The sequence below is a fragment of the Leucopleurus acutus genome (assembly GCF_964270905.1).
Source record: "Leucopleurus acutus genome assembly, chromosome: 4".
Taxonomy (NCBI): Eukaryota; Metazoa; Chordata; class Mammalia; order Artiodactyla; family Delphinidae; genus Leucopleurus; species Leucopleurus acutus.
The window spans coordinates 25,719,577-25,735,631 of NC_139146.1; the positions used below are offsets into that span (position 1 = coordinate 25,719,577).

Below are 16,055 nucleotides of genomic sequence, written 5' to 3' on the forward strand. Positions count from 1 at the left end.
TATTCATACCACATCTTCTTTATTCATTCATCTGTTGATGGACATATAGGTTGCTTCCATATCTCGGCAATTGTAAATAACATGCTATGGACATTGGGGTGCATGTAACTTTTTTTTTTTTTTGCGGTACGCGGGCCTCTCACTGTTGTGGCCTCTCCCGTTGCGGGGCACAGGCTCCGGACGTGCAGGCTCAGCGGACATGGCTCACGGGCCCAGCCACTCCGTGGCATGTGGGATCTTCCTGGACCAGGGCACGAACCCGTGTCCCCTGCATCGGCAGGCAGACTTTCAACCACCGCGCCACCAGGGAAGCCCCTCATTGTAATTTCGATTTGCATTTCTCTAATGATTAGTGATGTTGAGCATCCTTTCATGTGTTTGTTGGCAATATGTATATCTTCTTTGGAGAAATGTCTGTTTAGGTCGTCTGCCCATTTATGGACTGGGTTGTTTTTTTTTTGATATTGAGCTGCATGACCTGCTTGTATATTTTGGAGATTAATCCTTTGTCAGTTGCTTTGTTTGCAAATGTTTTCTCCCATTCTGAGGGTTGTCTTTTCATCTTGTTTATGGTTTCCTTTGCTCTGAAAAAGCTTTTAAGTTTCACTAGGTCCCATTTGTTTATTTTTGTTTTTATTTCTGTTCCTCTAGGAGGTGGGTCAAAAAGGATCTTGCTGTGATTTATGTCATAGAGTGTTCTGCCTATGTTTTCCTCTAAGAGTTTGATAGTTTCTGGCCTTACATTTAGGTCTTCAATCCATTTTGAGTTTATTTTTGTGTATGGTGTTAGGGAGTGTTCTAATTTCATTCTTTTACATGTAGCTGTCCAGTTTTCCCAGCACCACGTATTGAAGAGGCTGTCTTTTCTCTGTTGTATATTCTTGCCTCCTTTATTAGAAATAAGGTGACCATATGTGCGTGGGTTTATCTCAGGGCTTCCTATCCTGTTCCATTGATCTATATTTTGGTTTTTGTGCCAGTACCATACTGTCTTGATTACTGCATCTTTGTGGTATAGTTTGAAGTCGGGGAGCCTGATTACTCCAACTCTATTTTTCTTTCTCAAGATTGCTTTGGCTTTCAGGATCTTTTGTGTTTCCATACAAATTATGAAATTTTTTGTTCTAATTCTGTGAAGGATGCCATTGGTAGTTTGATAGGGATTGCATGAATCTGTAGATTGCTTTGGGTAGTAGACTCATTTTCACAATGTTGATTCTTCCAATCCAAGAACATGGTATATTTCTCCATCTGTTTGTATCATCTTTAATTTCTTTCATCAGTGTCTTACAGTCTGCTGCTTATAGGTGCTTTTCTCCTTGGGTAGGTTTATTCCTAGGTATTTTATTCTATTTGTTGCAATGGTAAATGGGAGTGTTTCCTTAATTTCTCTTTCAGATTTTTCATCATTAGTGTATAGGAATGCAAGAGGTTTCTGTGCATTAATTTTGTATCCTGCTACTTTACCAAATTCATTGATTAGCTCTAGTAGTTTTCTGATAGCCTCTTTAGGATTCTATATACATAGTATCATGTCATCTTCAAACAGTGACAGTTTTACTTCTTTTCTGATTTGGATTCCTTTTATTTCTTTCTCATCTCTGATTGCTGTGGCTACAATTTCCAAAACTATGTTGCATAATAGTGGTGAGAGTGGGCAACCTTGTCTTGTTCCTGATCTTAATGGAAATGGTTTCAGTTTTTCACCATTGAGAATGATGTTGGCAGTGGGTTTGTCATATGTTGCCTTGATTATGTTGAGGTAAGTTTCCTGAATGCCTCCTTTCTGGAGAGTTTTTTATCATAAATAGGTGTTGAATATTTTGAAAGCTTTCTCTGCATCTATTGAGATGATCATATGGTTTTTCTCCTTCAATTTGTTAATATGGTTTATGACATTGATTGCTTTGCGTGTATTGAAGAATCCTTCCATTCCTGGGATAAATCCCACTTGATCATGGTGTATGATCCTTTTAATGTGTTGTTGGATTCTGTTTGCTAGTATTTTGTTGAGGAGTTTTACATCTATGTTCATCAGTGATATTGGCCTGTAGTTTTCTTTTTTTCTGACATCTTTGTCTGCTTTTGGTATCAGGGTGATGGTGGCCTTGTAGAATGAGTTTGGGAGTGTTCCTCCCTCTGCTATATTTTGGAAGAGTTTGAGAAAGACAGGTGTTAGCTCTTCTCTAAATGTTTGATAGAATTCACTGTGAAGCCATCTGGTCCTAGACTTTTGTCTGCTGGAAGATTTTTAATCACAGTTTCAATTTCAGTGCTTATGATCGGTCTGTTTATATTTTCTATTTCTTCCTGGTTCAGTTTCAGAAGGTTGTGTTTTTCTAAGAATTTGTCCATTTCTTCGCGGTTGTCCATTTTATTGGTATATAGTTGCTTGTAGTAATCTCTCATGATCCTTTGTATTTCTGGAGTGTAAGTTGTTACTTTTCCTTTTTCATTTCTAATTCTATTGAGTTGAATCTTCTCACTTTTTTTCTTGACGAGTCTGGCTAATGGTTTATCAATTTTGTTTATCATCTCAAAGAACCAGCTTTTAGTTTTATTGATCTTTGCTATCATTTCCTTCATTTCTTTTTCATTTATTTCTGATCTGATATTTATGCTTTCTTTCCTTCTGCTAACTTTGGGTTTTTTTGTTCTTCTTTCTCTAATTGCTTTAGATGTAAGGTTAGGTTGTTTATTTGAGATGTTTCCTGTTTCCTGAAATGGATTGTACTGCTATAAACTTCCCTCTTAGACCTGCTTTTGCTGCATACCATAGGTTTTGAGTTGTTGTGTTTTCATTGTCATTTGTTTCTAGGTATTTTTTTGATTTCCTCTTTGATTTCTTCAGTGATCTCTTGGTTATTTAGTAGTGTATTGTTTAGCCTCCATGTGTTTGTATTTTTTGCAGATTTCTTCCTGTAATTGATATCTATTCTCATAACGTTGTGGTGGGAAAAGATACCTGATACGATTTCAATTTTCTTGTGACCCAGGATATGATCTATCCTGGAGAATGTTCTATGTGCACTCGAGAAGAAAGTGTTTGGGGATGGAATGTCCTATGAATATCAATTAAGTCCATCTTGTTTAATGTATCATTTAAAAGCTTGTGTTTCCTCATTTATTTTCATTTGGGATGATCTGTCCATTGGTGAAAGTGAGGTGTTAAAAGTCCCCTACATTTATTGTGTTACTGTCGATTTCACCTTTTATGGCTGTTGGCATTTGCCTTATGTATTGAGGTGCTCCTATGTTGGGTGCATAAATATTTACAATTATTATATATTCTTCTTGGATTGATCTCTTGATCATTATGTAGTGTCCTTCTTTGTCTCTTGTAATAGTTTTTATCTTAAAGTCTATTTTGTCTGATATGAGAATTGCTACTCCAGCTTTCTTTTGATTTCTGTTGGCATGGAATATCTTTTTCCATCCCCTCACTTTCTGTCTGTATTTGTCCCTAGATCTGAAGTGGGTCTACTGTAGACAGCATATATACCGGTCTTGTTTTTGTATCCATTTAGCCAGTCTGTGTCTTTTGGTTGGAGCACTTAATCCATTCACTTTTAAGGTAGTTATCGGTATGTATGTACCTATTACCATTTTCTTAATTGTTTAGGGTCTGTTATTGTAGGTCTTTTCCTTCTCTTGTGTTTCCTGCCTAGAGAAGTTCCTTCGGCATTTGTTGTAAAGCTGGTTTGGTGGTGCTGAATTCTCTTAACTTTTTTTTGTCTGTAAAGGTTTTAATTTTTCCATCAAGTCTGATTGAGATCCTTGCTGGGTAGAGTAATCTTGATTGTACGTTTTCCCTTTCATCACTTTAAATATGTCCTGCCACTCCCTTCTGGCTTGCAGAGTTTCTGCTGAAAGATCAGCTGTTAACCTTATGGGGATTACTTTTTTGGTTATTTGTTGCTTTTCACTGTGGCTTTTAATACTTTTTCTTTGCATTTAATTTTTGATAGTTTGTCTAATATGTGTCTTGGTGTGTTTCTCCTTGGATTTATCCTGTATGGGACTCTCTGCTTCCTGGACTTGACTATTTCCTTTCCCATATTAGGGAAGTTTTCAACTATAATCTCTTCAAATATTTTCTCAGTCCCTTTTTTTTTCTCTTCTTCTTCTGAGACCCCTATAATTCGAATGTTGGTGTGTTTAATGTTGTTCCAGAAGTCTCTGAGACTGTCCTCAATCCTTTTCATTCTTTTTTCTTTATTCTTCTCTGTGGTAGTTATTTCAACTATTTTATCTTCCAGGTCACTTATAATTTCTTCTGCCTCAGTTATTCTGCTATTTATTCCTTATGGAGAATTTTCAATTTCATTTATTGTGTTGTTCATCATTGTTTGTTTGCTCTTTATTTCTTCTAGTTCCTTCTAAACGTTTCTTGTATTTTCTCCATTCCATTTATTTCCAAGATTTGGATATCTTTACTATCATTACTCTGAATTCTTTTTCAGATATACTCTCTATTCCCTCTTCATTTGTTTGGTCTGGTGGGTTTTTACCTTGCTCCTTCATCTACTGTGTGTTTCTCTGTCTCCTCATTTTGCTTAACTTTCTGTGTTTGGGGTCTCCTTTTTGCAGGCTCCATGTTCATAGTTCCTGTTGTTTTTGGTGTCTTCCCCCAGTTGGTAAGGTTGGTTCAGTGGTTTGTGTAGGCTTCCTGGTGGAGGGGACTAGTGCCTGTGTTCTTGTGGATGAGGCTGGATCTTGTCTTTCTAGTGGGGAGGACCACGTCCGGTGATGTGTTTTCAGATGCACCTGGTGTGTCTGTGAACTTATTATGATTTTAGGCAGCTTCTCTGCTAATGGGTGGGGTTGTGTTCCTGTCTTGCTAGTTGTTTGGCATAGAGTGTCCAGCTCTGGAGCTTGCTGGTCGTTGAGTGGAGCTGGGTCTTAGGGTTGAGATGGAGATCTCTGGGAAAGTTTTCACTGTTTGATATTACGTGGGGCCGGGAGGTCTCTGGTGGACCAATGTCCTGAACTCGGCTCTCCCACCTCAGTGGCTCAGTCCTGACACTCAGTCGGAGCACTAGGACCCTGTCAGCCACATGGCTGCTAGTGTTGGAGGGTCTCCTGCAGAGGCAGGGGTGGCTGTGGCTCACTGCGGGGACAAGGACACTGGCAGCAAAAGTTCTGGGAAGTACTCCTTGGCCTGAGCCCTCCCAGAGTCTGAAAAATTCTTAGTAAAGATATGAAGTAAGTTAAAATATTTACTAGGCAATATGGTGTAATTTGCTGTTTGCCAAGGGTAAACCTAATTTTTCTGGGTTTGGTTTTCGATAGCACAGAACATCAACCCAAATGTAAAGGATTTTCCCTGTTCTTTAACAACCTACCTATTTCATCTCACTCTTTCCCCTGCCCTAACTAGTCCATTAGAACAATATTACCTGGGATTGTTTTTACATTCAAAGTGTATACAATAGTCTCTATTTTGACTATTATAACACCAAAAATTAGAAATTGATATAAATGGATGTCAAATATTTAAATTATTTCTTATCCATAGTATGGCAGAAAATCAATTAGACCTCAAATTAATTAATTGTCTTTCTCTGCCTTCAGGTATATGGAATTTTTCCCTACTCCATCCAACATTACAAGTGACTTTCTATTTGAAAAGAGTGCTAATTACTTCCATTCAGAAGAAGCTCCCAAACGAGCTGCATCTCTGGTCCCCAAAGCCAAGATCATCACCATCCTCATTGACCCCTCAGACAGGGCATACTCTTGGTACCAGGTATGAAGCAGTGAAAAATACCATTAAAAGCATTTGGTCATAGCTTGAATGTAAGCAATGGTGAATTAACAAAGTAAAGTCCAGATGTATTGAACAGTCAAATGTTAAAAGAGCTAAACAAACAAAAAAAATTATGAGAAATAAGAACTATTGATAAGATCTAATTGATATCAATTTGGGCAAGGAGTTTCAAGCATAAACATAACAGAAGAAAATCACACATCAAGGAATTAATAGATTGAACCATATAAACATGTAAAATGTTGGTCAGTCACAATTAACAAAATTAAAATTACTATCTAAGTAGAGCATCTTTAGCAATACATGTTAAATGGCTTAGTTCCCTTAATTTGTAAAAAAAAAAAAAACAAAAAGTTCCTGCAAACTGGTAAAAGTAACTAACTAAATAAATATTTGAGTAAAAAAATGAGCAGACAAGCAAAAGGCATAGATAAACAATTTACATACACACACACAAATCCAACCGCACAATAATTTACATGAAAAATTAGGGATCAACAAAATATAAATCAAAATGGTACTTTTTAAAATATCATCTTGGCAAAAATTGTCATGCTTGTTCTCTCTGTTGACAAGGATGTGTTGATAAAAGTACTAGAACTTTCCAATAGAAGGATATACATGGAGATATTTTCTGAAAACTAATTTGATGACAGTTATCAAAAGGTTTGTAAAGGTACTTTTGTGCTGTGATTCCTCTTCTGGAATCAATCATAAGAAAACCTCAAAAGGATTAAAAGTATGTATCCCTTTTTTATTCATCGAGGTACTAATCATAATAACAAAAGGAAAAGTAAATATCCAACAATATAGAATTGTGTCACACCAAAATGGAGTATTCTTCAGCATTTCATGATGGTTTTAATCCATAGAATGATAATTAAAACATAGTGTTCATTCTAATGTGTGGATAGATATTAATCAAATAAGCAAAAAGGTATATAATTAGAAATTTTGAATGCTCTGTGAGGAAGTATGGGAGGTGCTATGAGAGCACTCTCTTAGAGAAGTCAACTTTAGACTTAAAACTGATGGACGAGTAGGTTTAACTGAGTGAGGGTAGAGGGAGAGTGGGGCAGAGGGAAAGTATGTGTAGTCCCCTGGGTGCAAAGAACCACAGCACAGCTAAAGAACTAAAAGAAAGGGTTCATGTGGTTAGAGAGCAAAACCCGAGGTGGAGACCTGTGGGAGATGAGTCTGAGAGGCAGATGGGGGCTAGAAGCCAAGTGGGAGAACCAAGTGGCCACCATTCCTTGAGCCATCGAAAGCCTTTTTAAAATGTTAAACCAGTGTGTAACTACCAGAATTCCTTTTAGAAAACATGATACTATCTGCTATTTGAAGAATGGATTGGAGTGGAAGAAGTAACCACTCAGAGAAGTCAAGTAGAGGCTATTGCAATAGTCCTGCTGTGAAATGGCAGTAGCAAGGACAAAGATAGTAAGTAGAAATGGAATGAAGGATAAAGTGTCAAGAGATAGGGATTAAAATCAACAGAGCCTGGTGAGAAAACAGTGTCAAAGATAAATCAAATTTCCAGTCTGGGCAACTGGATGATAACCATATATTCCCGTGAAAAAGAAGCACTGAAAAAGGATACAGGTGTTGTGCAGGGGTGGGGGAAGGCTAAAGATGTGACACAGATGGAAATCATGAGGTTATGGCATCACTGTCACACCAAAAGCAGCAATAAAGGTGGCTGGCACTGTGGGGAAGGGTCTGAGCAGGAGACAGAAATTTGTGAATCAGAGGCAAAAAGCCACAGAAATGGTGAAATCGCCTAAGGAGAAGGTTCAGAGAAGAAAAGTAGAGAACAGAATGAAGCAGCCAGAGAGAAAACAGCCAGAGGAGTAATAAAAAATTCCAGCAGATACCAAGAAAGGAGTACTACCAAATGAAGGAGGTGACAGCAATGTCAAACAGCTGCTAAGAAATTAGACAATTAGGCAAAATAAGGCCTAAACCGTTTTCATTCAGTTGAAAGACATGGAGGGAAGTGAAACTTTTAGCAAACAAGACACAGTGGATCAAGGAAGATGTGTTTATAGTGGTGGTGATTTGAATAATAATGAAAAGTTTTCAAAGGAAGAAGGATGTTAAAGGTCCCCCAAGGGAAAATGGGGAATCAGCCCTGGGAGGATCCTGAGAGATCTGGAACGGTGGCTACAGGAAATAGCTTAGATGGGAGGGAAGCACTCCATTTCCAGAGTTCTTCACTTTTCTTATGCTGGGACCCTTCCGGCAGTAGGGTGGAGTCCATGTTCCCCATTTCAGAAATATATTTTTAAAGCATTAAAATACATAGTATTACAAAGGAAACAACAATATAGAAAAGTAATTAAAATCAGTAACAAATTTAAAATCAAATTTGTTTAAAAACAAATTTAAATTTACTGATTTTAAATTAAAAGTAATTTAAAATCAGTAACAAATATTTACTAAATCATTAAATGGAAATATCTAATGATGGGGCTAATACTACTGTAATTTTGAAATAGCGGTGAGTATAAACATTTGATATATCTAAAAGACCTGTAATGTGATTAAAAAGAACTGATTTTTATTGGTGGTAAGATCACAAGTACAGTACATACCAAATTTTATTTAGAAGTTACTAAAAATAAAGAGACATTTTTTTGAAGATTCAAGTTCATAGATCCTCTGAATTCTATCAGCGGGAGTTATTAAGAACCCCTGCATTGAAACTTAAGGGATAGAAAAGGGTATAAATGTACTTGCTGGTAAATTTGAAGGTCTGGGATAGAGAAATTAAAGTGACTATGATGGTCTCTTTTTCCTTTAAAAAGTTGAGAACAAGTTAATCTAATGAAAAGAGGGGGAAAATTTGGGAGGCAGTAGTTTGAGGAGAGAAAAAAGGGGGTATGAAATCTTGCTACAGGGGTGAGGTAAAGTTGACCAGAGAAATGTAAAATTGCCCATTGCAATGAAAGCCTAATTAAAGCTGATGACCTTGAATTTAAGGTGGTAACAATCTATATGTACTAAAATCCCAATGATATGAGTGCATACATTAATGTCAAAATAAAGTAGATTAAAAGAAAAAATTTAATAGCATTGTAAAATAACAAGTAATTTTTCTTTTTTCTTTATTCTTTTTCTTGACTTTTCAAAATTTCTTCAATAAACATATATCGCTAAGAACAAATAATGATGGACAGGAAAACGTGATACTGCAAACTGAGATTGCCAGTGGTTAGGAATTCAAGTGGAACACTTGTTTTGGGAGCAAAATGCAGAAATTATTGTTAGAATCCATGAGTCAATGACTCCCTAATATACAAAAATGTGTCTTTCTCACTATAACAAAATTCACATTGCAAAGCAAGATAAACTTATTTTTTTCAATCGTGCCAAAAATATTGAGTTATTAAGCCTTAGTGAAACATTTTGAATGCGAACACTTGGGGAAAAATGTTGCACATTTTCCTGGCAGAAAAAATGGTCACTACTTAGAGCAGATTATATGAATCTCTTTTTTTTCCCCACATGGATTCAACTTTTTTTTAAAAAAAAAGAGAGAATCTATGCCTGCTTCTTCAAGTAAATTCTTTGAACATACACATTTGAAATGAATAATTTTTTCTGATAATACTTTTTATTGCTATATTGCTAAGAGTAGGGTCCCCATCCTGCTGTACATTTCAAAATAATGCAAACTATTACTTACGTTGCATTATTACCCAGTCCTGTATTCAGTAAGTACCATAAATTTGAAGCTCAGCAGGTATAATTCAGAAAGTCCTACAAATGTCACCTGCCACTATAATTTCTACCCCACATTTTTATAATGGGCCTCACAGAGGACCTATAGTGCTATTTTTTCCAATTCTGTGTGACTTCTGGTCATATTTTTACGCTAATCTTTTTAGTTGCTTAAATATAAAAAAAAAGTTGGTGCTAAACTGGTATAAGTCAGTATAGAGCAGATTAAGTACAATTCCATATTATCACTGTGCAAAGTAGAAATGTTCGCATTACTGTATTAACGTGCACATAGTATGTTTATATTTCTTCACTCAAGTTACCCTGTTTCTACACCTTGTATTAATTAAATGTACTATGTAGTCTCTATGTATGTAGCATAATGCATTTACAAATAAGGTCAATAAGTATGCAATTATAAGAAGGCTTCAAAAGTATTATTATTTCTACCAACCTACCACTCACTAGTTATACTTTAACCATTTACCACTTAATCATCTTTACTTTCTTAGCAATTTTTATTTCCAACATATATAAGGGCTGCTATTACATAATTCTATCAGGCTCTAATATACTTCCATCCTTATCCTGTAGTAAATTTTCTTTAAGTTCACTTTTAGATATCTTGCAAAATCAATTCATCCATTCCCACACACCTCATTCATCTTCACTCAAATTTACTTTAAAGTTCTCTTAGTTTCCACATTTATTTTTTTCTGCTTATTAAAATCTTTCTCACTACACTTTAGCTCAAAATCATCAATCATTAAAAAAGATCCCTTCGTCTTTCATTCAGAACTAATCACTTATTGGTCTGGCTATCACAGCAAATAACTTATATCTCTAGTCAAATATATGACTTTATCACAATCTGTTAATCTGTTGTTTTCCATACCAGATTTTGATTTCTTTGAAGACAGCAATTTTGTCTTACCTATAGCTTTTTATCTCTAGAATCTATTGCAGGTTATTGTTCTGGGAAGGATCTTAATAAATCCTTATAAAATTGTATTGATTTGTGTGGGGCTCTTGAGCTTGACCAATGATGGTAGGATGTGAAAGATTCAGAGAATTTGGTACTGAAAAGCAGTAGTGAATTGGTATTTAGGAATTAGCAGAGTTAGGTGGAAACCCTTGGGAGGGTAAAAGCAAAGTGCCTTGGGCAACATCAACAAAATATGACACCTGAGCAAGCATGAATAAACATCTGCCTTCTCTGTACCCACAGCACCTGCCACATAGGGATATTGGGGAATTGTCAGAACCCTCAGGAGTGGCTGTAATGAAACAAGAGCACAGTAATATGTAAGCCTACTCCTGCCAATCAAAATCTCTTTTCATCAGGCTTGATCTGTCTGGTCCCTGACATCTTTTCACTTATAATCAGACCCATGGAGAAAATCCTTGTACTCTGTCTCTTGTCTTACACCTAAACGTTTTAGACATGAAGACAACCACAGGCTTATCTGAATGCTACTTGATATATATGGAAGGCTTATACTCTATATAAACAATATGCCAATGCCTAGGCTTCAATATAGTGTGCACTTTTCACCTTGTTTTTCATTCTAAAGTCAATTAATTATTTTTAGTTACTCTTTTTGGAATAAAAGACACACGACACACACACATATATCCACACATCAAACACATACATGCACACATACCTATGCAGCCATAAAGAAAATTAATTTTACAATTGACTTTCTTATTAAAGCACCAAAGATCACATGAAGATCCAGCTGCCCTGAGGTTTAATTTCTATGAAGTTATCACAACAGCACATTGGGCCCCATCTGACCTGAAAACTTTGCAGAGAAGATGCCTATTACCTGGATGGTATGCGGTCCACATAGAAAGATGGCTAACTTACTTTGCTACTTCTCAGGTAATGTCCTGAACTGAATTTCTTCTGTTTATTATATCCTCATAGTGTTGCACTGACAAACAGAAAATATAAATTAACATTGCCACAGATAGCAATTTATTATCAGAGATGACCATACCTAAGGAAGAAATGTGGATTTTTACATTTTTAATGTCAATGGTAGTACTACAATGTTAAGTGGCTGTGAAACACATTCTGGGGATCTTCTTTTGGATAGTAGCTGGTCTCAAAGTGGTAGGGCCTCACACAGGAGGCATCAGGTGCTTCATAGGCAATAACCAGTAGAGGAGCAGCCAGTTAGAACCTTTATGGAACACCATGTGCAGATACCCATGTGTCATCTGTCCTGTGGGAATCTTATAAGGAAAGAAGGAGGTTATGGATTAGACTGTCAAAATGGAAAGTGTTGTAACAGCTCCAGGAATTTGGGATAGAACAGGAAATAAGGATTTGCGGAAAGCATCCACATCCTTTATCTTCTTCATTCCAGTCAGGTCACAACTAAAACCTGAGTTCTCTGTTGTGGTTTGCAAGGAGAATAGATGGGTAATTTTCATCTGTGTGCCCATTATTTCCAAGCCCTTGGCTCCAAGGTTAACTCATGGAATTTCACAGGTTGGATAATTATCTGTATTACAGAGCAGATGGAAAATCGCGTTTCTACTGAACTACTAAATCAAGAGAGTGTTGGTGTTTATGATTTACAATCAAGTTAGTTAAGGGTTATAAAAAATGCCTTTGGCAAAATTTGCTGTTTATTTGGAAGGACACAAGAATAGTAAACATTAACATGTATGCTAAGTAGTGCATATTTTCTTCCTTTTCACACTGATCTAATTGATTAACATCATACCAGGTCAAGGGAGGCAGCTTGGTCTATTTAATTTAATTTTGTTCTTCATAAAGTGACTATTTTTGACTCTACAGTTGCTAATTATTGATGGACAGCAGCTGAGATCTGACCCAGTTACTGTGATGGACGAAGTCCAGAAGTTTCTGGGAGTTACACCTCATTATAATTACTCTGAAGCACTAACGTGAGTCTATTCTCATGGTTGATTTCATTTCCATTATTTGCCATCATAAATTATCACTGGTAGGTGTGTATATAGCATCATTAATACTAGGTATGAATTTATACATCATTATGCTACTCAAAAGCAGTCAAAGGAATGTCCTCATTATTCATGTAGTGTCTCCCTTTTGAATACCAGGAACACTTTACCTTATAGGCATTTTATGTATCACAAATTCCCCTTTTTGTGAGCTTTTTCCCAATAAAAATTTGTTTAAGTAAACTTTCTACATGCCTGCTCTATGCAGAAAGTGTCTAGGAATTGAGGTTACAAAGGTGGAAAAGATGATCTCTTTCCCCAAGTAATTTACAGGTTAGAAATAAAAGGTTGATGGCCTCCATTAGCTCTGTGAAAGTGAGTAGTGTTTTGGGCAGAATTGGGAAAGGGATACATTCATGTTTTACTCTGTATTTTTTAAATTGTGTATAACCAAATATAATCATGTGTAATGTTATAGTTATTATTGCACAGCTGACCGCCCAGAACCTACCGGCATGTAACCGTAGCCATTTTATTATGCTCATGGATCCTGTGGGCTGGGAATTTAGACAGGACACAGCCAGGACAGCTTGTCTCTGCTCAAAATATATACTTGGGCCCATATTTGGGAAGACATGAATATCTAGGTATGACTTGAATGGCTGGAGACTGGAGTCTTCTGGAAGCTTCTTTACTCACACCTTTGGCTCTTGGACTGGGATAGCTCGAAGCTGAGCTCAGAGGGACAGGACCTCTGTGTGACTTTCTCACAGTGTGGTGGCTTTGTGTTCTGAGAGGGGGTGGTATATCGAGGGAGTGTGGTTCAAGGCCTTCTCTGACCTAGCCTTGCAAGTCACATAGCATCACTTACGCCATATTCTATTGATTGCAACCAAGTCACTAGAGCCAGTGCAAATCCAAGGGGAGGGAAAGGAGCCTCCGCCTCTTGATGAGGAGGGGCAAGGGCGTTCTGCAGAAGAGAATGTGGGAGGGGGGATACTCTTGCAGTCACCTTGGGAAAATAAAATCATGTACTTGGGTGACTGAAAATGGAAAAAAAAAGTGTAAAGAAGCAAAATAACAAACAAAAACAAAAGCTCCAAGCAGTCAAAATATATATTTAAAAGGGCATGTACTTGATGCCCTCACAAAGGCCTGATATACAGCCTATTAAGTTTTAGACAAAATTTTGACAAGCTTGATTATATAATTTCCCAGTTCACAGCAGATTAGAATCAGCAATTAGACAATTAGAGAGGGTAATGGAAGGACAGGAAAAGAAGCAATAAGATTGGTTTGTTCCTTATCCACTAAAACAAGTCTAATGAAGTTTTTACCTACACATGGAAAAAACAACACAAGGCATGGCCCCTGTTGATTAAGTAGACAAAGCTTCCAGAATACGTTTACATAAATATTTATTGATGTCAGCATGTCTTCCCCTGCCTGCCTGCAGTAGTTTAGGGAATGGTTCTGTCCTGTTTACTACAAATAGTTCCTTATGGTTCAATAAACCTGTAAAAATCATACTTTTAAAGAAGAGATTACAAACAAGTACAGAATATATGGTTTTGAATACATCTCACACATCACAAAAATTAATAACTATAGTGATGTTCAGTGTAATAAAAGAACTTGTAAGGCAACAAATTCATATCCTCAAAGTTGTCTCACAGTTATTTGAGAAAGGCTTTGCATCTTAATTTCACAATTTCATGCCTACTGAAACCAAACCATAAAACAAGGAATTGATATAACTTAGCAAGAATAAATGCCCATTGTTAGACTTCGGGTATATAACACTGTCAATGCAGTAAATGAAACCAAGGCAGCAAAGTAATGTGGATTCAAGGGTATGGCAACCCTGTCTAAAAGAATGACTTTCAGTATTCTGGATGGCTCTCCTTCCTCAGGTTGTATTAAGCTCTGCCTCACAACAGCTGTTTGGAGAGCAAGGAGTGACAGCAGCCCATCCTGAGACCTCTGTACACCGGAGAGCAAAGGAGATACTCTTAGTGTGTATAAATATCTTGGCTTGGTTGCCAGAGCTGTATTTTACCTTAATGCAGTTAAATATTCTCATCCTGAGGGAGAAAATGCTGTTTAGGGGCACTGTTATGCTGCCTCCCCCATCTCATTTTGCACAGCATGCAGAATTGTTTTTCCTCTTGGGAAATTAATGAAAACTAGAGAAAGGCCTATGATAGGCAAGGAGCAGATTGAAAAGTCCAGGTTGGAAATGACTCTGTCTTCCTTTTATCCATTTAACCAGTGATGTATTTAATTTTAATTGATAACAAGTACTAGGACAACCTGGACTGCGAGGATCAGGTCTCTAATAATAGATTGGGCAGGAAACTGTAAAGAAAAATTCCCTCTCCCCCTAAATGAGTTCACATATGTGCAGAAGCAAATTGCAGGTGCACCGGTATTATAGGAATGGGCCCAGGGCAACAAAATTATTCTGCAACTAATTAACTTTACGTCCCACTCAATTATGCTCCATCTTTCTAAAACATCTGCTGAGCAACAAAAATGCAAACCTTTTCCATGTTTTATGCATGCAGCAAGTCCCATAGCAGTAAATTTAAAACTTCCCTTCCTATTTGGTATATTCTTTCATTTTTCCTACCTTGTTAGTCCTAAACAAAAATTCTTATATATCTGAGTTTAAACCAAATAATTAGGCCACACATTCTTTTGTAACTTTTTGCAGCCATGGGAGCAAAACAACATTAGAATTTTCTTTAAGAATATCAGGTCTGAATTAACCAATAGGATCATCTGCCTTCAACAAAAGAAATGAAGATTTGTCTAATCTTACATTCACCATTTGTATAATCTGTGTCTCAAGTTCTCTGGAAAAATATAGTGAATTATATCTTTACCCTTTTAATTTCCTCCTTGAAAAGTATAAACATACTGAACTGTTAAAAAAATATAGCAGTTTTCTTAGAAGCTTTAATTCAGGTTTATATACATGGAAGCAACGTAAGTGTCCATCAACAGATGAATGGATAAAGAAGATGTGGCACATATATACAATGGAATATTACTCAGCCATAAAAAGAAATGAAATTGAGTTATTTGTAGTGAGGTGGATGGACCTAGAGTCTGTCATACAGAGTGAAGTAAGTCAGAAAGAGAAAAACAAATACCATATGCTAATACATATATATGGAATCTAAAAAGAAAAAAAAAGTGGTCATGAAGAACCTAGGGGTAAGACAGGAATAAAGATGCAGACCTACTAGAGAACGGACTTGAGGACACGGGGCAGGGGAAGGGTAAGCTGGGACAAAGTGAGAGAGTGGCATGGACATATATTCACTACCAAATGTAAGATAGATAGCTAGTGGGAAGCAGCCACATAGCACAGGGAGATCAGGGGTGGGTTTGGGAGAGTGGGAGGGAGGGAGATGTAAGAGGAAGGAGATATGGGGATATATGTATACGTATAGCTGATTCACTTTGTTATAAAGCAGAAACTAACACACCATTGTAAAGCAATTATACTCCAATAAAGATGTTAAAAAAAAAGTATATTTTCATTACATTCAGTCATCTTACTATATACCACTTAATGATGTCAAAGAAATCTGTGTATAACTTATAATCA

The 16,055-nt window shown here is 36.6% G+C and overlaps 1 protein-coding gene across 1 annotated transcript in view; it reads left to right on the forward strand.

Moving 5' to 3' along the window:
- LOC309961292 (bifunctional heparan sulfate N-deacetylase/N-sulfotransferase 4) overlaps nucleotides 1-16,055 on the forward strand; it is a gene marked incomplete at both ends in the record, with an annotated part of 246,085 nt that overhangs the window by 214,512 nt on the left and 15,518 nt on the right. The window contains 3 exons of the mRNA XM_082838393.1: nucleotides 5,575-5,749; nucleotides 11,211-11,381; nucleotides 12,309-12,418. Of these exons, the coding sequence (XP_082694519.1) occupies nucleotides 5,575-5,749; nucleotides 11,211-11,381; nucleotides 12,309-12,418 (456 nt within the window). The remainder of the gene's footprint in view (nucleotides 1-5,574; nucleotides 5,750-11,210; nucleotides 11,382-12,308; nucleotides 12,419-16,055) is intronic.